At 38.7% G+C, this 25,244-nt stretch overlaps 1 protein-coding gene across 4 annotated transcripts in view; it reads right to left on the bottom strand.

Annotated features, from left to right (window-relative positions):
* Window positions 1-1,192: 1,192 nt before the first annotated feature.
* The window catches only part of LOC130435219 (suppressor of tumorigenicity 7 protein homolog), a 35,098-nt gene continuing 11,046 nt past the window's right edge, over window positions 1,193-25,244 (bottom strand). For 2 of the 4 annotated variants that reach the window (XM_056765647.1, XM_056765649.1), the window contains 9 exons: window positions 24,910-25,064; window positions 19,926-20,023; window positions 17,793-17,907; window positions 17,325-17,397; window positions 17,133-17,235; window positions 16,910-17,060; window positions 14,439-14,531; window positions 4,786-4,928; window positions 1,193-4,097 (listed from right to left, as the gene is read on the bottom strand). In XM_056765647.1, coding sequence (XP_056621625.1) covers window positions 4,002-4,097; window positions 4,786-4,928; window positions 14,439-14,531; window positions 16,910-17,060; window positions 17,133-17,235; window positions 17,325-17,397; window positions 17,793-17,907; window positions 19,926-20,023; window positions 24,910-25,064 — 1,027 coding nt within the window. In that variant the 3' untranslated portion in view covers window positions 1,193-4,001. Of the gene's footprint in view, window positions 4,098-4,785; window positions 4,929-14,438; window positions 14,532-16,431; window positions 16,536-16,909; window positions 17,061-17,132; window positions 17,236-17,324; window positions 17,398-17,792; window positions 17,908-19,925; window positions 20,024-24,909; window positions 25,065-25,244 lie in introns of those variants that run through there. The other 2 variants (XM_056765648.1, XR_008908791.1) reach the window with 2 other exon arrangements.

The raw sequence follows: 25,244 nt of genomic DNA, 5'->3' as shown, positions 1-25,244 counted from the left end.
GAGCCTGCGCCTATCTCAGGAGTCATCAGGATACACCCTGGATGGAGTGCCAACCCATCGCAGGGCACACACACTCATTAAGTTAACTTAATAAAGCAAATTAAATTATTCTGGGTAACACAGACATAAAGAAATAGTTTTAAAGTTACATATCACAATAACATTAGCATTCACAAATCCAGTAAGAATTACAGTTGGAAATCTGGACAGTATTCACAAAACATTCTCTTATCACAAAGAGTTCTCCCAAACAGCACTAAAAGATTTTTCTCTTAAACAAACCAGTTGAGACAATCTTTTACTAATTGCGGGTTGACCTTGTTGCCATGGATGATGTCAGCATGCTTACTAACTATTCACACATTGATTGGCTGATAGAGGATGGATCTCTGTCAGAGATTTATTCATAGTATTATATTATAGGATTGATTTTGAAATGAGGCTATCACTAATGAAACATGTATACCTTCAGCTAATTGTCAGCCTCTTATGTGTGTGCTTCTCGTAAACAATTAGAGGATATCCATATGAGCAGTAGAATAATCATGGCTGACGAAGACATGTTAACCTAAAAGAAAACCAAATTGGACGGGAGAACAGCGGTTACTTCTTCCCCAACTTGTTCATGAAATTAAGAATATAATCAAAGGAGTTGGGATAACCTCCAAAACCAGAAAAGATGCATGTGAAAACATTCAGTTAGGTCTATAAATATTTGGACAGATCTCATGGTACGAGCAGAAAACATCTTCAATAAAACAGTGTTCAGGCAGTAAGATTCCTTTCCATGCATGGCTTCCTAAGATACGGGGTCACTGGTCATTTTTGACAGAAGCATCCGGGTTAATTCTTCACTTGTCTGGATATTTCTTTATCATGAAGAGGATAATGTCATCATCCAGCACTTTCATCTCATCAAGACGTACAGGATTGTTTTCTTGCTGAGCTCACCAGTGTGTAGTTTCCTTCTCAGAATCTACCAAATTGTTGTTTCTGATGGATTTGTTGTGTTTTTGAAATCTAACTACGTTCAGTTAAAATTGAGCTGTAATATAAAATGATCTAACTAGATCACAAAATCAGATTAATTATGTAAACTGGAGGAAGTAAATCACCTGGTTTATCTGACGCATTTTGTGAGATTTAACTTGTGGAGCCTCTTACTGTATCATCAACACAAGGAAAACACAGATTTATGAAAATAGAGTTTATTAACAAAAGACACAAGAAAAACTAACAACTACTAAATGGTACTAGAATTCTTAAGGACAGTAAAGTTGGAAAGGAAAGTGCAAATTAAGAACAGAAAATGATAAGCGATGAGTGGCAGAATGTTGTGTGTTTGTAATAAGGTGAAGAGCTTATTTATAATGAAACCAATATGTATTTTATAGTCATACATCACCAAAACACAGAGGAGGCCTACCTGACAAACCCAGTGAAGCCTCGGACCTCCTTTCCTCTATCCATATACTTTACTGCTACTCCCGTCACGTATAAAGCGTTGGATATGTCCTATTGGGGAAGACTGTCCCGGCCTGCTAGACTTACATCCCCCAATGTTAGCTCTACTAAGCGAATCTGAATCAAATAACTATTTGTTACACATTTGGTCACCAACTATTTACCCAGTTAAATGCCTAACTGTGTTTATGATTGAACCACACACACACATACATCTACCGCTAGATGCTCATCCTCTTGTCAACCCAACCCTTCCTAGAATCTTCCCGCGGCTCAATCATAAAGGCACATGGCTCCACTCGTCACCAGTGTTTTCTCTAACCGACTGAATGCTTCTTCAAGCCCCTCCATGTCTGAGCTCACGTGTCTAGATCTTAAAGGAGTGCACTTCTTCAATGCTTACATCACATCCCCTCTCCTGTCTGGTCTGACTCTCAGCCTTCTGCATATTACCGTCATGCACTCCTGAAAATGTGTTCCTTCTGTCACCTATGTCCGGCGAACCAGCGGTATCCAGCATGCCACAAAGTCTCTTCCCACACTTTCACCTTCTCTTTTTCTTTGTGGAAGAAACATCCAGCACACTTGTCCAGAAACAACTTTGCGATGACCTGCAAGCGTTGGACTAATCCACAACCGTAAACAGACTTCCTACACCTGCCTGCTGCTTCAAGATCAGCAGATTCTATAGCCATCTTTAAGAATCGTCTGAAAACACATCTCTTCCTTCAACACCTGACTGATCAGTTCTGACCTCTATTTCTTTTCTACTATTCAGAAAAGAAAAAAACCTAACTTAGCCCTGTATACTGTGGTAGGCTATAGCAGACCAGTCTTTTTGACTGCACTTATTCTTTTAGTTGTCCTTATGCTATTCCAATTGCTTCCATTGTTTACCCCATTGGTAAGTCGCTTAGGATAAAAGTGTCTGCTAAATGTATAAATGTAAATGTACACCTCATTTATAAAAACCTCTCTTATTCTCCATTTTCCAGTTTGTGTCCTAATCTTGTTTGCATTTTAAACACGTCATTGAATACTACAAATATTGTTTCTCTCTTACATAGCACTGTTGCCTGCTTTGGAAACTAGTGTCTGCTTAACAAATCAATGCACCATAAAAGTAAATGAGCAGGATGTCTGTTTGAAATGTGGAACAGACCTGTGTTTCTCAAGGACTTTGTGTTGGGAAAAATTACCCTCACAAAACCTCTGATGAATCAAATTTCTGACAACATTCATGTCTTTAGCACTGGAAGAGATATAATGGATATTTGCATGTATATTTTTGCTGGAGGAGACAGGGGCTGGTTGTCACACGTTTTGCTTTGAGTGAACATTGCATAATGTAGTATATACAACTCTTTTGCATTTGAACAAATGTGAAGTGTATTATTGGCTGTTGCGTCTTTGCAGCAACCATGAAATAAATGACCTCATAAGATGAATAAAACAGCAAAAATACAATCTATGAATTACTTCATATAAAACTCCCGTGTCAACATATATAAACATATTACCATCATTACCAACCACCATTACAGAACAGTTTGCTGGCACTGTGTGAACCTGTTTGTCCAACAACTAATTCAAGAAGATAATACTGCAATATTCCACAGCCATACTACCAGAGCTATCATCTTGGTGTTTAAACGCTTTACACCGGACCATTGCTAGAGAAATCACCCTGTGTGACGACTAGCCCCAGTCGCTCCTTTAAGCAAATAAAAGTGTTTTTGTGTCCTTTCTGGATAAAGCCATGACTCAAGAGCTCTCAGGATTTAGTTACAGTTCGTAACATTGTAGGATGTGTTCTTTTTAGAGATGTAACAACATTATAGCAAAATTGTCTCAATATTTTGGTGGTCACATGACTGTATGCAACGATAGGTTTTACTGGCCCAACATAGAGAATGTTAGACAAAATAATAGATGTTATCTTTCTCGAGGTCCATCTGATGCAATTATTTTAGTTTATAAAAGGTATTTTAGGTCATTTGACTCATCTCACACTATACCTCACACCCCTAAGCAACCCTTATGAGTAGAGGATCAAGAAAAGATGATGCTAACGGAATGTTTCCAACTCATCATTTGTCATTTTAAATATTGAAATAAATATTGTACAGTGGACTTTATACCGAGATATTATCATACAGTGAGATTTGATATAATTACAACCCTAGTTCTTTAAAATCCTTTGAATCAAGAAAAAAGATCAACAAAGCAGAAAGGATCTGAGTGTCTGACAAGATTTTTGCAGCAGTACAGATTTTTTTTTATTATATATATATATATATATATATATATATAAATATATATATATATATATACACACACACACACACACACACACACACACACACTGAAGGCCTTTAAAATCTGGAAACAAAAACGTTGTACATTAGATGGGGGCATGAGTTCCCATCACTTCTGGGTTCATAGTGTTTGTCTGGTTTGCTGGCTATGGACACTTCTGAAGATCTTGGTTCCTCAGTCAGAATATCCTCGATTCATGTCCATGACATCAGATCAGATCAGATCCGTGTGAGCTGGTGCCACAGACTGGAGGGCAAAAGACTTTCAACCTTCTCCATGATGAAGTTCAGAGGTGCAAACAGGGTGCTGAGGAACTGCCGTGGCATAAAAGAACAAATCAAAAGTTGATTTTCAAATATTGAATTTAAAAATCATGTTTTTTTATTGTGCATTACAATCGATGTCAATCAAACTGCAGTTGGGTTGTTTCGATTTAAGCCAGAATAACAAAAATAATAAAGCTAACTAACACAATAAAAACATGATAACATCATAAAAAACATGATTTTTGAACGATTTTAAACACTCTTCACATCTAGGGAGAAATCAGGTGGAAACATGACGATTTAAAACTGGTGTAGAGAAAGTGTAATGTGAACACTCCATTCACCTGTAATAATTAATAGTGCAGCATCATAAATCATGAATTTGGTTGCGGTTAAAATAACATCATAACTGATCATTAATAATAATGTAATACAGCACGAGTTGTGTAATGAAAGAAACACCTTCACATGACAGTGTGTATCTGTCGGTCAACATGTGATCTGTGTGAAGTGCTGTTGTTCATGTCACTGCTCAGATTAGTTTCCTTAGTGTTCTTCTGTATGTGAAACATGTATCACAAATGTCCATTTTAAACCAATGATAAACACATTGCTTCTGCTCTTCTAGACAGTGATTATCTTCCAGAAGCTCAAGCTGTGATCTGATGATGGGACCTAGAGCGCTGCTGTCGTTCTCCTGTTAGACATGATGTGAAAATCCTCTCTGCTAACTTACCGCTTTAGCAAAAACCCCCATGAGCTCTGGGAACTGATGTGTAAGGAGCGCCAACATCGCTGTGAAGGAGCAGAGACCGGCCGTAAACAGAATGAAGAACGGCAACTCTTTCTTGGGATACACTGACACCTCATGGAACACTGCTTACACGCAAAAATACACAAACTTGACAATTAACACACAAACTTCATCCAGCATCTCCACAGATTAAGAATCCACGAACCAAGCAATGAAGCAAAAAACACCATTACTACACAAATATGCCTCGTCTTTCAGTTGTGTGAAATCAACATCCATCACAGGCTTCACAGGCTTTAACTCTAAATAGAAGAGTTAACATCTTGGAGTTTGTGATAGCGCAGGTTTTTGTGACAAAAAAAGCCAGAGAAAAATCCTCCAGAGTCCTCCAAGCAAACACACAGAACGCTCACCTAACTTTACTTTTTGGTTTCCTTTTGGATATTAAAAAATAAATGTTTAAATGCTAAAATCGGGTCTCTTGTGCATGGGCGTAAATCCCGGGGGGCACGAGGGGACATGTCCCCTCTATCCGAGGGTTGTCCCCCCTTGATCAATTAAATTCTGTATTGTCATAAATATAATTCTATTAACCTAAAGTAATTGTGTAATTAGAAGAAAATACCAACGCAAAAAATGCGTTTAAAGTTTAAAAATTGTTGAGTCCCCCTCCCCTGCCTCTCACAATGGTTTGGCCCAATGCCTGCTCTCCGCGTTCATATCACATGCACATTGCGCAACACATTTAAGACAGGTATGCGTCTCAGTTCATCAGTGGTTGTTTAACTCAAGTAAGAAGGGTATTTTATTCACTTTAAATGAAGTGATTCTCTTTAATGTAGTTCATGCTGATTCATTAATAAATTAGTTGTTGCAAAAAATGCTGATTACCGATGTATTTTTCCATGAATCTGCTATGTTAGCGATTAAAACGTTACTTAGCTAGTTAACGTTAGCTTGTTACATAGGACGTCACACACTGCAACTATCACGCCGAAGCCGTTTCCAATGCATTGTTATATTTGAGGCGACCTGTCATGATGTGAACATTAACCACAACACTTAGACACCGATCCCGCCATTCAGGTCCCGTGTCACACACAGCCGCGAACATACCGGTCACAATTCTGTGATGTTGGCACTAAATCTAGCGTCCACAAAAGGTGCTCAGCTTTCATTCAGTTGGAGAAGATCGTTTTCTCAGCATATATTGTGTTCAGTATGTGTGAGGAGGACAAGCTAAACATTCAGTTTACTGAAACTAGGGCGATTCATCAACGAGTACAACACAGAATTGAAGCATCTGTCACTGTGACTGACTGTTTGTTTGGGTACACGAACATGAACAAAGTTTGTTGGCGGAGGCAGTGCACTACATAACAACCACTCATTAATGTCGATGTACGGTGACTTTATCAGACGATGTTGCAGTATATTTCAGGATAACATTTTACAAGTGTTTAAGAGTTTAAAAAGGGACTTATTTTCAACATGTAGTATCATGGGTACTGTGTTTTTATATTTGTTTCCTGTCTTCACGACAAAGACAAAAATATATATAAATGTAAAAAAGCCTTATTGTTAACTTGTATTACAGTCTGTGACAGTTCTGTTCAGTTATAATATGACTGCAAGTCTGCATGATAAACCTATAAACCTAAAGCATATTGTCACTTTGTGTCGTATTAAGTACAATTTTGACTGTATTATTTGTGTCCCCTTCAAAACATTCCTCTTGAGAAATTGTATATGTATTGTCCCCCCTGTTGTTAAATGAGATTTACGCCCATGCTCTTGTGCACCTGCCAACTCAGAAAACGTGATAAAAGACAAATCATTTACTTTTTTATGTGAGCTTATCTCTGCAAGCCTTTGAGAAAACGAGAGCTTCAGAAATCGCGCTCTTACTGACGTCGTTCTTATTATAATATTTCCGCCACTTGTACTGAAAGTGTCAACCCATTGCGCCGCCGCCATTGTTGTTTTCAACCTAAGGGACCTGCGGCAACTTAAAAGTAGATCAAATGTCACTGTGACACGTTTGTTCGTTCATTATTAGAAAGCAATGTCTGTGGCTTATAAACATGAGACAGGATTGTTCTGTGTAACGTTAATTTGACTTAGAGAAATAGCGATGCGTTTGTCTGGAGTATACTTCAGAAAGCTGTGTGTATGGTTTGTTAACACGTGACGCGGTTCTCTCTCCCAACAGGGACCGGAGGGGCTTCGCGAACGGCCACGGGGGAAACCGGTGTGCTTATCGAAAACAATGTGTTTGGTGTTCAAAGACGAGACCTTGTTTCTCGTTTACGACGGAGTATTAGTGCCACGAAAAAAAAAAAAAAAAAAAGATTTCGAGAATAAAGTCGAAATGTTACGAGAATAAAGTCGTATTGTTACGAGAATAAAGTCGAAATGTTACGAGAATAAAGTCGTATTGTTACGAGAATAAAGTCGAAATGTTACGAGAATAAACTCGTAGTAATACGAGAATAAACTCGTTATATTTTGAGAAAATTTACAGAATTGCTAGAAACAATGGCTGTGGAGGATTTGGAAGTACTTCAGCGGGGGTCACAACGCGTTGTGGCATATGGATTCATATGATAAACCGAAGCAAACACTGAAATAGAATACAAACATTGAAATATTAAAACAATGCTTGATTACCTAATGTACAAAAAGCTGGTTGCATCAAGTTTATAAAAGCCACAATCCTTAAGGATTCATAAAATTTTTTACAAATGTGAACTAAAGAGGTTTTAAAAATGACTGCTGGTGTTTGCAAGGCCTTCCGAACTAACTCACTGGTTCAGAAGACGTGCTTAAACATAATTTAAACTCTTAAAATACAACATTCACGTAAACAAAATACGTTTAACGACGAGTTTATTCTCGTAACATTTCGATTTTAATCTCGTAACATTTCGACTTTATTCTCGAAATCTTTTTTTTTTTTTTTTTTACGTGGCATTTCGACTTTAATCTCGTAACATTTCGACTTTAATCTCGTAACATTTCGACTTTAATCTCGTAACATTTCGACTTTAATCTCGTAACATTTCGACTTTATTCTCGAAATCGTTTTTTTTTTTTTTCGTGGCATTTCGACCTTAATCTCGTAACATTTCGACTTTAATCTCGTAACATTTCGATTTTAATCTCGTAACATTTCGACTTTATTCTCGAAATCTTTTTTTTTTTTTTTTACGTGGCATTTCGACTTTAATCTCGTAACATTTCGACTTTAATCTCGTAACATTTCGACTTTAATCTTGTAACATTTCGACTTTAATCTCGTAACATTTCGACTTTATTCTCGAAATCTTTTTTTTTTTTTTTTACGTGGCATTTCGACTTTAATCTCGTAACATTTCGACTTTAATCTCGTAACATTTCGACTTTAATCTCGTAACATTTCGACTTTAATCTCGTAACATTTCGACTTTAATCTCGTAACATTTCGACTTTATTCTCGAAATCGTTTTTTTTTTTTCGTGGCATTTCGACCTTAATCTCGTAACATTTCGACTTTAATCTCGTAACATTTCGACTTTAATCTCGTAACATTTCGACTTTAATCTCGTAACATTTCGACTTTATTCTCGAAATCGTTTTTTTTTTTTCGTGGCATTTCGACCTTAATCTCGTAACATTTCGACTTTAATCTCGTAACATTTCGACTTTATTCTCGAAATCGTTTTTTTTTTTTTTCGTGGCATTTCGACCTTAATCTCGTAACATTTCGATTTTAATCTCGTAACATTTCGACTTTAATCTCGTAACATTTCGACTTTAATCTCGTAACATTTCGACTTTAATCTCGTAACATTTCGACTTTAATCTCGTAACATTTCGACTTTATTCTCGAAATCGTTTTTTTTTTTTTCGTGGCATTTCGACCTTAATCTCGTAACATTTCGATTTTAATCTCGTAACATTTCGACTTTAATCTCGTAACATTTCGACTTTAATCTCGTAACATTTCGACTTTAATCTCGTAACATTTCGACTTTAATCTCGTAACATTTCGACTTTAATCTCGTAACATTTCGACTTTATTCTCGAAATCGTTTTTTTTTTTTTCGTGGCATTTCGACCTTAATCTCGTAACATTTCGACTTTAATCTCGTAACATTTCGACTTTAATCTCGAAATCGTTTTTTTTTTTTTTTTCGTGGCACTAATACGCCGTCGTACTCGTTCGCTTTATGTGACTAAACTTTATTTTATTTGTCGCTGGAAGCACAGGCTCACAGCACGTTTTCTGCTGAAAAGGGGGCGGAGACTAGCAGCTCACTTGCACTTAACTGAACTGAACAACTAGTAGTGGATGACACATTTAAAACTGCTTTACAGATGCGTGTGCTTTTTCTGTATGCGCAGTGCAAAAATAACTAGGGCTGCAACTAACGATTATTTTAATAATAGATTAATCTGTAGATTATTTGTTTGATTAATCGATGAATCGGATAAAAACCAAAAAACAAGAAAAGCATTAATTTCCAACCTTTTATTCAAAAGCAGAACTGCACAAGTGTGAAGAAGTGCACAAACATTTTGCTCCTTGAACATCCCTGAGCTGTTATAATAATAATAAAATAAAATAAAAATGGACTAACACAAAAAACATACACATGTATGCTTTACATCTGCCAAATAGGCTTTTTTTATATAGTGCCACCTGAGCTTCCAGAACAATAAATAATTTATAAAAAATAAAGAACAATACAAATCAGAAAATTTAACAGGATTTCTCACAAACTCTCACACACACACACACATTTACTCTCTCTCACTCCCTTTGTTCAGACACTTTGCATTGCAATGTAAAAATGTGAGCATGTCCACATGCTCCTGGCTCAGGCTCGCTCTTTTCTTAGAGGCTATGTTGCCTGCTGCAGAAAACAGCCGCTCAGATGGTTTTGAGGTGGCAGGGATGCATAGGTAAGACTTGGCTAGCCTGGCCAACATGGGATATCTTTGATTGTTAGCCTTCCACCACAATAATGGGTTTTCTTGCTTGGCAAGGCTATTTTCTCCGAAGTATGTGAGGACTTCGGTCCTCACTTGGCTGTGGACATCCTCAGCTTCGCCTGCTCTATCCTCTTCTTCATCATCATCAGATCCAAGGAGTGAATCAAGTAGAGTGGCTACTAGAGGTGTTGATTTTTCAGGTGTGACAGCTTTTTCAATGCTTGGATGCTTCAAGGCAGTATTGATCACAAGTTGCAAAGTATGGCCAGTGCAACGGACAGACGACCACCCATGCTTCTCCTCCAGGATATTTGCGGCAGCCACCATATTAGCACCATTGTCATGGACTATGGCAATGATTTTGCTAGGAGAAATTTCAAATCTGGCCACTACCTGCTCCAACCACTCTGCAATGTTAGATGCAGTATGTCTGTCCTGCAGTGGCATGGTGGTGAGGTAGAATGACTGCATGTCCCAGTCATCTGTGTTGCAGTGGCATGTAATGCCAAGGTAGGCTTCAGTTGCTACACTTGTCCATACATCAGTGGTGAGAGCAAGTTTGCTGTTGTTGGTGTTTATTGCAGTTTTCACTTCCTTGAATATCTCTTCATATTTTCTCTCCATGAGCTTTGTGAAGTGAGTCCTGGAGGGCAGAGTGTAACCAGGGTTCAAGGTGTGGATCATTATAGTGAAGCCGTCATCTTCAACCATCGACAGAGGCCTCATGTCAGTGACGAGCATGTTGAGGATCCTATCCTTCAAGACAGCGGCTTGCTGTGGTGTACATGATGCATTTCCCATCAAGAACCCTCTCATGGTTTGCTGTTTTTTTCTGGAATCAAAAAGATAGTATGAGTATGTGTAATAGCACAATTTTTACCTCAACTAAATACATACATACATACATACATGTTTTAGTTACTAGTTGTGTAAAGGTATGTAACCCAAAGAGCAATTATAGACAAGACAGACACACACTATCTCTCTCTCTCTCTCAAATTCACTTGAAGCTTATTCATTAAATTATAATTATTACCATCATTGTAGTAAATGCAAGACATTTGTCTTTACTAGACACATGAAATAGCATAAGAAATTATGTCTTGCTTTCTTAAAAAAAACAAAAAATTAAGTGATTGTTTGCTTAAAACAAGCTAAATTATCTGCCAATGGGGTAAGAAAAATAATCTTAATGAGATATAATCTCAAACAGAAGTTTTAAGCATCATTTAATTTTCTAATGCCATTTTTCTTGTCTAGTAATCTTGATTTAAGATTTTTTAGATATTTGGACTGGAAACGAGACAAAATTACTAAGTAAGAAAAGCTTTTTTTGCAGTGTAGCTATACATGACAACAAATTGAAAAATGAATGATCAAAAAAATGATGTTACCATCCCTGCTTTACTACTGTTATTAACAAGCTAACGCTAACTTGTCATGCTTGTCAAGCTGGATAACGAGTACACACCAGCACCGGAGACATTACGTTCTTCACTTCAAAACGGAACAAAAGTAGGATTCTGTAGTGACTTACCCTGCTGTTGAACTCCCTTCCTCCTCATCAAAGAGTCCAACATGTTTGCGTTTCAGGTGCTGGATCATTGCCGTGGTGCTCCCGTGCAATGCCATGTCGCTTTTGGATATTTTGCAGTTAACCGGATTTTTCTGTTTATTTAGTGTGAAATGCTCCCACACCTTGGATGACTTGGGTCGCGCGGATTTCTCTGCCTCTACCATGTATCTTTCCTCTAACAACGCATGTTTATTTTATTTTCGCTCCGCCCTGTTTATGATGCGCCGAACTCTGCTAGCATCAGTGCGCGAGAGAGAACGAGTGTGTTCACTCAGCTCCGCGCTCAAATAAAGTTTTTTTTATAATCAAACGTCTCCGCGTCGCGCGACACAACGAATCGATAATGAAATTCGTTGCCAACTCTTTTAGTAATCGATTTAATCGATTCGTTGTTGCAGCCCTAAAAATAACCACACAACAAACACAAAATGGTTATAGACAAGAGAACACAGTGTCTCTCTCAGCTGTACTTTAGCTCATCCTGTTGAGAAACCAGCATATACTGGTTAGGTGTGTTTTGAAGCAATGTAGCTGGTTTGAGGTGCTCATGAGCTAGTTCTTAGCTGGTCTCAAGCAGCCAACTCCTAGCTCAGGTCCAGCTCAGGACCAGACACATTTCTTTAAAACACACCTCACCAGCATACGCTGCTTTTTCAACGGGGCAATATGTGGAACATAACCAATCTTTAGCGGAGAACAACACATCAAACGAGGGCCGGATTGGGACTCATTTTCAGCCCTGGAGTTTCTTGCCTTAGACCGGCCCACTTTAGTTCACGACTGACTAGATTTAAATAATGATAATTAAAACCTCAGAATTTAAGTCTGCAATAGCGCACTGTTCTCTACAGCCTTTTAATTCATTGTATTTTTCAAAAATATCATAATTTCCAATTCAGTGAAAATACAGTAGCCTAAGTTTTGCTTCACAGTGAAGATTTATTAGAACAGTAAATAGCAGGACAGTATCAGAATCTATTTCTTTAAGAATTAGTGTTCATAAATATCCGAACATTGAAATGAGGAAAAAAATCTAACAAAAACATAAAACAAAATAAATTAAAAAAGATTAAAAATAAAATGTATTGCACTGTCTAATGACACTATAATTTCTTTTTCAAAGATACGGCTGCTTTATAACTTCAAATATTTTTCACAAATATGAGAACATTAGTTAAATAATAAAAAAAGTATTGCACTGTTATCTGACTTTTGTTCACAGTGTAACTTTCTAATGATTGTTTCATCTCTTTTTCCTCTGAATAAACGCCTGTTTATACACGAGCCTGGCTCCTTTCCGCGAGCCTCCACTGTCCACGCGCGCAACTCCCCAAACGGACGAGACGTTTATACTTGACGCGTTCGCCGTTTAGATATTCTTTGAAACAACAGGGGGCGCACAAACGAAATCGTCCTGTAAATCCGCAGGAAGTAGAAGAAAAGTATGAATTTTACCGGAATTACGTCAGATCATTCAGAATAGCGTCTTGCGAGCAGCTGCTCGACAAGGAAACGTAGGAGATTTTGTGTTGTTACTACTATCAAAAAAAAGGGCTAAAAAGGAGATGGAATATTCACCCGCTGCATGCCAAAAAACGTGGAGATGTAGAATACATCGCTCTTGTGAAGGAGATGCGTGTGATGGACGTTGAAATACATTTCGAACTATTGTTTGTTGATTTAATAAAAATTTTATATACAACTTTTTGTCCAATCTTTCATTTCTGTGCATAATGCAGACACATTTCTACATATTGTTGGTTAGGGACTGCTAAATTTACATTGTCATAGATTAACCTATTGAATGTCTTTATGTTATATAAAATGAGAAGATATAAGAACAGTTCAAAGAGCAATGTTTATAAATATTGTTTTATTCTGAATGCAATATAAAACAGACACACTGATGATTAAAGATGTCTGTACAGGGGTATCTGTTAAGTCTAAATCTCTTCAAAGCTTTCATGTTGACTGCGGCGCCGCGCAAACTGTTCGCTCGAGTCACAAAAAATGTTGAGCATCGGGCCACGCGAAATGAGCTCGCGCTCACCCAAAGCTTACCGTCTGGTCGTCTTTATTTGTTTTGAGAAAAAATGTGGTCACCTTAGAACATTTGGCCGCGTCAGTTTCCAGAGCTTTCTTCTTTTTATTCTGGCCTTTTCAGCACCGTCTTTGCGCATTCTGTTATCCATTTTTATTTCTGACGGTTTTCTATTTAGAGCAACTTGCAGTGTTGCTGTCGGGGGCGGGGCCAGGGAGTCAAAAGATAATCACGTCATCATTAACCCTCAGGCTGCACTCTGAGTGGGGCTGTGAAAAAACATTAAATAAAAAAGAGTGGGGCTGCGGTAAAATAATAAATATAAAGATTAGGGCCGCTGTGAGTGCAGGCAGCCTAGGAACAATAGCATCCACATTTCACCATGCCATGACAACACCGGCCCTCACGGCCAAAAAAACAGACCGGCCCACCGGGAATTCTCCCGGTGCTCCCGATTAGCCAATCCGGGCCTGCATCAAACAGATGAAACTCCGGGGTTCATGTTTTCTTACTGCTGCCGTCAACACATTGCTTTAGTTACAACTCACTGTATGCAGGAGTAACTCCTGCTCCTAACACACATGGAACAATCACATAGTGAATTTACTCCTGCATTTAAATGGGTTTGTTACTCCTGAAACTTTGTAGTGTGCACGTGGACAGAATGTGTTTTTTTCACTCCAATAAATGAGTGAAGTTTGTGTCTACAGAACAGGATTAATCACTTAAACGTGAAATGAAAAGTGAATTTAACATATTAACACTGCTTTGCCTTTCCATTTTCAATCTTACATAAAACCAATCTCAAGACTTTGTCTTAACAGAAGATACTTACACTCAACTGGTAAGACTATTTTAAGACAGATTCATGCCACTGGTCTCTGGACTAACCAGAAGAAACAGGCCAAACAAAGATGAAGTGTAGCTCTCAAATGAAGAAGCTCATTTACTTTTGGATGAAAAGAGAGGTTGAGCGGAGCGCTGTCCTCAAACACACCAGGAGTTTTCATATAAAGCGTGATGTTGAGGAAAATCTCTTACTTGGTAGCAGTTCTCTGTCCGCCGTCTCTGTGCACACTGGATATGGATAAAACAGATGACCTTTCTCCAGGGGATATGGAATCATTCTGAAAGCTGAAACACCAAAAAACTTTTTTATTTTAAAGCTGTGTGGTCACTGAGATTCATCTATATCACTGGATAACATGATCATGAAAATAACAAATACTGCCAATAAATAACAGCAGCTGGTACTGGAAAGCAATTCTCTTATTTACAGTTTTTCTGGTCACATTTCTCTAAGTATCCCTCAAAAAATCATGAATACTGGAGCAAGGTTTCTCAAACACTCCATAGGCCATCATCAGACACCAGTCCGTCACCAGTTTTACAGTAGTTACAAGAGAAGTGATGAAATGATCAGAGGTTAATATATCACGCTTCTGATAATATATCAGTGCTACGCAAAACCTGTTGAGAGAGTGTTCTCTAATAGAGAGAAGAGCAGCGAGCATGTGTGTTCCTTAATTATCACAGAAGACCAAACGTTTTTCAGCCTATTTTGAATATTCTGAGCGATGCGGCTGAAATGGCTGAATTTGGAGAATGAGCGGAAGAGTCATTTTGAGCTCTTCTGTGTAAAGCGCTGATAATTCTCTGATCACAGGGTTAATCATGTGGTGTAGGTGTTAGGGGTGTAACAAAACATCCATATGGATCCACGCATCAGTTACATTTCTAACCAAACAATGCATCCATGCCACACGTAAAATATCCATACGAGCTACCTTTATTTTGACCCTCCTCACGTCCCCATTCCTCACGTTACATCTGTATAAGTGTGTTTTTGTTAGTTCAGCATTTTCACTATATTCATTTTGCCGTGGAGTGCCGTCACACCAAAAATCCTCCCCACCACGGCTGCAACTTCTCGTTTCCAACTCACTCCTAATTTGTCTCGACAGTGTTGCTAAACTAGCAACCGTAACCCAAACTCTTTCCCTAGTTTTAATGATTTTTATTGAGTAAAGGCGCATACAGACAAACTTAGCATATTTTGTATAAACCTTAGCTTTCATTCAGTGGGCAATTGTCGACAGTTCTTGCCCCCCGAGGGTAAGGTCTGGCTTTCCCAGATGAGGTATCATCTCTCTCTCTCAGCGTCTAACTTACTGCTCTGTAAAGGGAGAAGCAAAAGCCACTAGATGTGTAGCCTACAACCTTTAACGTTACGTAAAAATGCTAGTTTTCCATCTCCCTATAATAGAAGTATCTCTGGAGAAGCAGCACACCTTTAGTGGGCAATATGTTGTATTAAACATGTTCAGAAAGTAGAAGCAAAACAGGTCTAAAGTTGTAACATACAAAACTATGTGATGACATCATGAACATGTTAATTGGCATCCAACGCCACAGTTCCATAAATTCCTAGCCGAAACACTATAGTTTATTGTTGTAAATGTCCCAGAGAGTTTTCAAGGAGTTTAATTAAACGTTAATTTTAAACATTCCTGAGTTAGTAAAAATGTAACTGCTTGTGTAATCTAGGCAAATAATCTCAAAATATTGATTAAATTAACCGAATTGTATCGCTAGAATCTCGGAGGTATCAGCCAGTATCGCATGGCTGGTGGAGAAAATCAATATTACATTTTATCGTGATGAACTATACGATTTATACCCTTAGTCGATGTGTAGAAAGAACGAAAGTATGCCGACAGAGATCCAGAACAAAGTCCGGATTTCGTCAACATAACAGTGAATCGAGAAGCCATGTGCCTGTAGCTCAGTGGTTAGAGCATGGCACGGACAACGCCAAGGTCATGGGTTGGACCCCAGGGGATTGCACATACTCAGAAACAAATGTATAGGATAATGCGATGTAAGTCGCATTGGATAAAAGTGTCTGCCAGATGCATCAATGTAAATGTAAATGTATTAAAGGGCCTAAGGATGTTGTGGATGGAGAACAGGAGTGGTCCAAGCATTGATCCTTGAGGAACCCCAGAGACGTCGTGAGCTCTGGACAACTCACCCCATCAAGACACCCTGAATGATCTATCTGAGAGGATTTGAATCAGTAGGGTGCAGTTGCTAGGACGATCTGGTGGTTTACCGTGTCGAAGACTGCAGATAGATCTAGCAGAATGAGGACAGAAGATTTAGACTTCTATTTAGTTTCTAACTGCAATTTTACTTTCTTCTGAGATTTATTTCCGAGTGATATATTCAGAGATGATCTATGAAATAAAAATAAGGAAAGTGTCCAGCAGATAACAGACTGGAAACATTCAACAGTACATGCAACGTGGGTCTATCGTTTACTAGAGCTGAAAAGTATTTGAATTCAAATCACTTGAACACAGCGCGAACACACAAACCACACAGAAAGACCCCCACCCCTCCACTAGCCCCCGGGACTCAAGTCGTGGTGTATTTTGAGTCAGCTTTTGTGATTGTGCCATTGTGTGATTGAATGATAAAGGAGTACATTGGTGAAAACTCTCACTCACTTCCCTCCCAGGTGCAGTGGAGGAGGTTCAGTGCTCCCTCCACTCTCTTCCAGTGCTGCAGGTGGAAGAAAGCATATGCTATAGCCTCACTGTCACCTCGCTTCAGTATGTGCTCCGGTGGAAGTATCAAACTCTTCATCTCTAAGAGGTACTGCAGAAAGACAGAGATCATATGTAAGCATATTAAACATGTAGTCTAATGATTGACAGGTGCTTGTCTCACTTTAGGTACATGTGGATTGAACTCCACCGCTCTGTGTATGGCTTCTACTGCGTTCATTTCTGCTGTACTCAAACCTCGTCTGGACGCTGCTTCTGGTGAAAATCTGCAGAATGAAGCTCAATGAATATATTTGTATTGACTTCATAGCAAACAAAGCATATCCATTTGAGTACAGAGGGAAAAGTAACAAACTTGTCAGATACTGCTCTGGCTTTTAGAAGAGCCGCTGTGTAGCAGATGGTTGCAGACTTTGGCAAACTGATGTCTGTGAAATAAACACGGATAAAGAAAAACAATCAAAACTCAAACATCTGTTCAGTGTTTAATTGTTTAAAGGTATTCAACATATGAAAATATATCCTGGATTTTCATGTCTCTACCGAAACAGTGTATGTTTTAGTCCATTGGCTAAGACAGATTTTAGCCACACCCCTACATCATGGATCAAGAATCATTACCGTGTCCCTCTATCTAATAAGCTACATGGTGAGCAGATGAGACGTATCATTTACACTTGCAATGTAAATGGGATTTGGTGCTGTGGTGGTTTATTAGTTTATTAAAATGATGTGAACAGGTCCCTATGTGGAATGAAACCCCAGTGTGATTGAGACTCCTCTGACGGTGGATGTGTATGCAGGAATGAGTTTGTGCTCGTACCGTCATATTTGGCAAGCACAGCCTGTACATCAGCGTAGTTCTGCAGCTCTAGAAGAGACTCCAATAGGTTCTCGTGAATATTAAACATGCTGAGCAGAGGAAACTCCTTCATTAACTGCAGAAAACACCACAAATCACATCGCAGTCCACACGCAAACACATCACATCACTGTGATCATACACTACTTGTTATTATTTCCATCAAGCTGTTTTCAGCTATAATGCCACCATATATATACTGTATACAGGACATATAACATATGCAGTAGCTGTGAAAATCACTTTGTAACATGCTTTAGATTGAAGATGATTGTGTAAGGCTGGTGCCACAGCATCCCGTCAGCACATACTGAACTTCTTACATCACAGTTTCACATCTTCATCTCAGATAGCACACCTCCACATCTGCTAGATTCTCCCTCAAACTCACACATAAACTGTGTTTGAATATGAAACACACATTCATGTTTGGTATTATTTAAAATGGTCTAATCCCAGATCATATTGGAGTCTTGTTGACTGTAAATGATGTCTTCATGTGGAGGAAAAATAAGCTGGCAAAGGATTGAGGGGATTCTGTAGACAAATCTGTTTCTCTGACACACAACACTACAGCCATTTCTCAAATCCAAGAATGCAAAGGACAGACTTGTGGTCTAGTGGAGATTGCTTTCGTCAGGCAAGCTTGCAAGGACAAACTCTAGTGGAAATGCCGCAATGACTTGTGGGACTTCAAGCGGGTTTGGTACGAGCCAGTCTGCTTTGGATGAATCCTTGATTTGAAGAACACATCTGGGCACTTTCATGCGTCCTCTGTACTTGTGTTCCTGAGTATTGGTTGATGATGACGTGGATAGAGAACACAAGAAACCTCAAGAACTCATATTGAGAAACAGCCTTTGTCTTTCCCTCTTGTCAGACTCTCAGACTCATTTTTAAGAGTTTGCTTTGATATTTTTCTGAATGGGATATGTAACTGTCAGGAAATATGCGTCTGGCAAAGAAACCGTAAATCCTGAGTTCCTCTAAGATGATTAATTGGAGCAGATGAGGTGAAGCAGAGTCAGTGCACACTATTAGCATTTTAGCACACTTACTGACCACTTGACTTGTGTTGTACACGTTTACACTTCTATGGGACCTCGAGGAAACACTGGAAATAAAATTGGCAAGCGTGAGCTATTTCACAGTGCCAGCGATTCATTCTGGGCTTTTGGTATCTTGCCATTTAACCTCTGATTATTTCTCAAATTTCGTTAAGTTGTACCAAGTTCAAGAACACAATGGGCTCGATTACAACATTATTGAGATATTTCATAGTCCTAGCCAGTTAACTGAGGATTAATTCTGAGATTTAGTTAAGTTGTGTTTAGTTAAGATAACTATAGGGGACTTCATCTAAACACTAAGCAGAATGATGTTTTATTTATTTCAAACAACCACTAGCATTGAGGGCTTGTTAAACAGTATTCATCATTTAATCCCTGACGGTTGATCAGTCTGGTGAGTTTGTGTTATTTAAGGTAACGTCAATGGCCGCCATGAGACTCCATCAGTACCTGAGAAAATAACTGAATATAATTTTGAAGGGACAGTTCACCATGAATTAGTCGCCACAAAAATTGTTATGAACCGGTAAAAGTTCCTCTGTTCTGTTGAACACAAATAAAGATATTTGGAAAAGTCAGCAAAGAATGTAGAAAATAGTAGAAAGAATACTTCATTTTTTGTTCTGCTGAAGACTAAATGAGATATTTTGAAACCTTTCACCACCATTTTAATGTATGCAATCTACTATGGTAGTCAATAATGTCCCAGAACTGAAAATTACTAACATTCTTCCAAATAGCTTCCTTTGTGTTGTCCAGAAAGATGACATCTATACAGTTTTGGAACAACTTGAGGGCGAGTTAATCATGACAGGGTTATTGGATGTTCAAGTAGTCAAAATACAATCCTAACCGATTCATCTTAAACGAAGGGTACAGCTCACTGGAGTCTGAAAAATTGCTTAACGTCAGGATATGAATAAAGCACCAGAAAAGAACGAATGAACAAAAGAGCATGCAAGACAACCTCTTTCTGGGACTGTTTGATAAATGTAGGATTTAAAAATGAATAAAGGTCACTCACATCCCGCATCATCTTCACTGCTTCTCGTGTGCGTCCCAGTTTTCTGGAGCACATTGCGAGTCTTCTCTTGATGTAAACTAACACATTTGTGTCACGTCCTGATGGAAGAAAAAGTGAAGAAGTGGTTGAAATTCAAGATGAAATTTAAGAACATTGAGGAGATTCTCTAATCTAACAATCACATTTACGGACACGAGATGAAGTTGTTTTAAGTCACCGATCAGCATTACTAATGATCCACTAGTCCTTCTATCCACTAACATGCTCTTGGGTTCCTTCAGCTTTCTCAGCAATACTATGACTGTATATACATACACTAGGGGTGGACGCAATGACCAAAATTATAATTCTATATCTGATACCTCATTTTTGTTAAGATGACTAATTACAGTTCATTTGAATGCTCACCATAGTTATAATGGTTAATAGTTAAAGTGTCCCAAAGATATCAAATAAAGTTCTGATGATGAGATTTATTTATATTTATCTTCTGTCTATATCATATGTATACAGTATGAAGATATAACAGTGTAGTCTGAATATATGCAGAAACACTGAGACTACAGTATATGACTGGTGTGGTGTTCATGGGGTCTGTCCTGTAGGTCTTCATCACTCTTCACTCTCTGTTAGATGAGCACTTTTAGTGTGTTGTGACTCTCTGTCTTTAGGTTTTTTTTATTCCACAAGCTTGTCTTTGCACTGCGAGTCTCTGGTCACACCTCACGCATCTCTCTAAACACGGTTTAGCAGCAGTGTTGCCATTGTCGCATTTTTCCCCCACGATTGGATTCTTTTGAAAATGCAGTTGCGATTAAAATGATGGAGACACGGGTTGCGGGGCTTTTTGAGCTACTTTGATAATGTTGCGGCAACCAGGATGTTTATTTTTATTCTGAGGATAAATATTAATTGATGAGTTTCTTAATGTGTATTCATCCTCAGAATGAATACCTGGCACCACAAGGAACAGACCTGTTCTCTTTAAAGTGTAGGGAACGAGTGTCTCACAGTACAGAGAGAGACGCGGGAGCTCAGCTTAACCAGAGAGGAGAAATATTGCAGTGGTATGAGACATCTGAATTATGTTTGTACCAAGGTCACGTACTAAGGTGCATGTCACATTGCACAAGGAAAGAAATCACAAGTGAGTGTACAACAGTTGACTCTTCCAGCTGCCAAATATCAGATTTGAGCAGCGCTATCACAGTCTAGAACAAATAAAACATTGACGTGCTTGTACACATTATACATATACAATACATTGAACCATGCTTACAGTTGAAAGAAAAAGTATGTGAACCCTTTGGGCTTACTTGGATTTCTTCATAAATTGGTCATAAAATGTGTTCTGATCTTCATCTAAGACACAACAATAGAGAAACACAGTCTGCTTAAACTAATACCGCACAAACATTATACGTTTTCATGTTTTTATTGAACACAACATGTAAACATTCATAGTGCAGGGTGGAAAAAGTATGTGAACCTTTGGGTTTAATAACTGGTTGACCCTCCTTTGGCAGCAATAACCTCAACCAAACGTTTCCTATAGTTGCAGATCAGACCTGCACAACGGTCAGGAGAAATTTTGGACCATTCCTCTTTACAAAAGTGTTTCAGTTCAGCAATATTCTTGGGATGTCTGGTGTGAATCGCTCTCTTGAGGTCATGCCACAGCATCTCAATCGGGTTGAGGTCAGGACTCTGACTGGGCCACTCCAGAAGGCGTATTTTCTTCTGTTGAAGCCATTCTGTTGTTGATTTACTTCTATGCTTTGGGTCGTTGTCCTGTTGCATCGTCCATCCTCTGTTAAGCTTCAGTTGGCGGACAGATGGTCTTAAGTTTTCCTGCAAAATGTCTTGATAAACTTTGGAATTCATTTTTCCATCGATGACAGTAATACGTCCAGGCCCTGAGGCAGCCCCAAACCATGATGCCCCCTCCACCATATTTCACAGTTGGGATGAGGTTTTGATGTTGGTGTGCTGTGCCTTTTGTTCTCCACACATAGCGTTGTGTGTTCTTTCCAAACAACTCAATTTTGGTTTCATCTGTCCACAGAATGTTTTGCCAGTAGTGCTGTGGAACATCCAGGTGCTCTTTTGCAAACTTCAAACGTGCTGCAATGTTTTTTTTGGACAGCAGTGGCTTCCTCCGTGGTGTCCTCCCATGAAGTCCATTCTTGTTTAATGTTTTCCTTATTGTAGATTTGTCAACAAAAATGTTAGCATGTGCCAGAGATTTCTGTAAGTGTTTAGCTGACACTCTAGGATTCTTCTTCACCTCATTGAGCATTCTGTGCTGTGCTCTTGCAGTCATCTTTACAGGACGACCACGCCTAGGGAGTGTAGCAACAGTGCAACTTTGTCCATTTGTAGACAATCTGTCTTACCGTGGACACATGGACATCAAGGCTTTTAGATATACTTTTGTAGCCCTTTCCAGCTTTATGTAAGTCAACAATTCTTGATCGTAGGTCTTCTGAGAGCTCTTTTGTGCGAGGCATGGTTCACATCAGACAACGCTTCTTCAGAACAGCAAACTCAAAACTGGTGTGTGTTTTTTATTGGACAGGCCAGCTTTAATCAACACATCCAATCTCATCACATTGATTGGACCTCAGGTTGGCTGACTCCTGGCTCCAATTAGCTCTTGGAGAAGTCATCAGCCTAGGGTTTCACATACTTTTTCCACCCTGCACTATGAATGTTTACATGTTGTGTTCAATAAAAACATGAAAACGTTTAATGTTTGTGCGGTATTAGTTTAAGCAGACTGTGTTTCTGTATTGTTGTGACTTGGATGAAGATCAGAACACATTTTATGACCAATTTATGAAGAAATCCAAGTAAGCCCAAAGGGTTCACAAACTTTTTCTTTCAACTGTATTTATAGCACGTCTTACCAAGAGAAAACACATTTCTCATCCATTCTGTGCGTGGCCTTAATATCTTTTTAAAGGGACACTCCACCCAAATCTGAACATTCTGTCATGAATGACTCCCCATCTAGTTGTTCCAAACCTGTATAAATTATCTGTTCATTTGAACAACAAAATATTTTGTATAAATTTTAGCAACTGAAATTCTGGGGCATCTTTAACTACCGTATTAGACACAATTATAATGGTAGTCAAAAGTGACCCAGAATTGCTTTTTTTTTCTAAATCCCTCAATACAACAAAAAATATATTCAATACCTAGAAAACCATTCAGATAAATAAATATAGCAATAGAAAACATATTTTGGCATTTTTTTTGCCAGTTTGCTTTCCTTTTGGGCAGGTTTTAAGGGGTGATTGGGCTGGAAATATTTTTTGGACCTGACAACCCTGGTTAGCAGCGCGTCATGTTAAAAGCGCTCACGCGGCGAGCATCATCGTGCGTTTCAATGTAAGTTTCGCCTCGGCTTACCTAAAGTTAAACTTTATTAAAACGATGAACAGCTTCACAAAGTGACCCGACTTCTGAAATAACATACGTTACAATGAGCTTTTATTCTATGAAGGGGCAGATCACTGCACGAGCACTGCGGGTGAGAGAGAAAGCGCCGGACTGGAGCGACTCACCAAACTACAGACTGAAAGAAGATCAAGAAGGTGATCTGTTATTTTGTTATGGGCGAATTAATTCACATGTTTTTTTTATCATAACGGCCAACTTACAGAGCGCAGAGTTAACCATGCCTACTTATTTACATTCCACAGGATACACAGAATAGAAACATCTCTTACGGTTGACATTTTATTCCCTCATCCCTCATTTACGCCCTTCCATAACTTCCACACACGAGAAATTCGTAACCAAAATGAACCTTGGTGACTGTAGTATAGCATGATTAAGCCAACAGTAATCAATACACCAAAAACATGCTTACTACACAAAAAAAACCCTTTCATAAGGGAGAAGAAACATACCATGTTGGTTAAGGAAAACTGGCCAGTTTCTTGTGGTTCATGGTGTGATTTCACACCTGAGATTTCTTTAAGATGACTGTCTAGAACACTGGTCTGGAGCGTCTGAACATTATTGTCTGAGATCGCAGTTATTTACTTCATTTCTTCTCCTCAGGCCTCTTGTGATACACACAACGTCACTGTGATTGTTACACATCATGGCTACAAAAGCCTTATGTTGTGCTCTGATATTTCTCTGCATGACAAAGATTTTGCAGATCTATTTCAATGTTATTTTATTGATTTCAAGAGAAAATGTCTGTCTTGACGTCTTGAAAAAGTTGTGCGCATGAAAACCGCAAGCACGCGGAACATTAGATAGAATCCTGTAAATGCAGTCCGCGAGTAGGGTCTGTGACGAGCACACGTGCATTTCTCTCTACTGTATGCTCTCCTAACTGCTCAACACCTGCTCGCTCGCTTGAGACGTTAGAGGCGGGACAATGGCAGATGTCTCTGCTCATTCAATTGGTCACATTTAACATGCTGTCACCAACAGTCTCATCTAATGATCACCTTGCCTTAGCTAGGAGACATTGGGATTTCTTACATCTGTCAACAAAATGTATGCTATATAATATAGTTGAACTTACATGTATGACCTATTTATAGTTGGCATGAAATTAAATATGATCAATTCTAATTGTTTTACACAGTGGTGAAGTATTGATTATAAATGATTTATCTGTGCACATCATTTTTTTTTATTCATTTTGCATGTGAACCTCACTTCTGGTCATAAGGGAGGCGTGAGGTCAGGGCCACAATGACTGACAGATCGCAAACTGGAGTTCAAATCTTTCACCTTTTAACAATCCAATCAGAAGTCAGTTAATGAAATCAAGTCCCTCATTTCAGAAGTTGTTTCACTCATGTATACGTCACGACATGGAAAAAAAAAATTGCTACTTCTGCTTCATGCTGACTTTAAAATCAAATGTACTCTAATAAAAGAATGATTTCATCTACTGCTCTGTGTGCTTTCTGATTAAATGCCATACTCATTGTGTTGTGTGTGTACTCACTGTGTTGTGTTTCATATTGTGAGCCGTGGTGTTGGAGTTGTTGTGTGCGTCTGTAGCAGTTCTCTCCGATCTTCAGCGCTTGTTTAAAGAGTTTCTCTGCCTCCACTATTGTTGTGGCTTCCTCCTCAGCAAGAAGAATATAAGCTGTTGCACAACTGTAATACAAACAGATTGGTCACATTTCATCATTACACGACAGGAACAGAAACACACATTTCACACAAAGAGCCCTCATTCCATCCCAGATCGTCCCAGCTGTAAAAACAAAGTCTGATAAATCTGGAATCATGTGTGTGTCTCTCTCACTCTCACTCAATTTTCAATTTCAATGTAAG

Source organism: Triplophysa dalaica, chromosome 14, assembly GCF_015846415.1.
Source record: "Triplophysa dalaica isolate WHDGS20190420 chromosome 14, ASM1584641v1, whole genome shotgun sequence".
Classification (NCBI taxonomy): Eukaryota; Metazoa; Chordata; class Actinopteri; order Cypriniformes; family Nemacheilidae; genus Triplophysa; species Triplophysa dalaica.
This window is presented reverse-complemented; position numbering and strand designations above follow the sequence as displayed.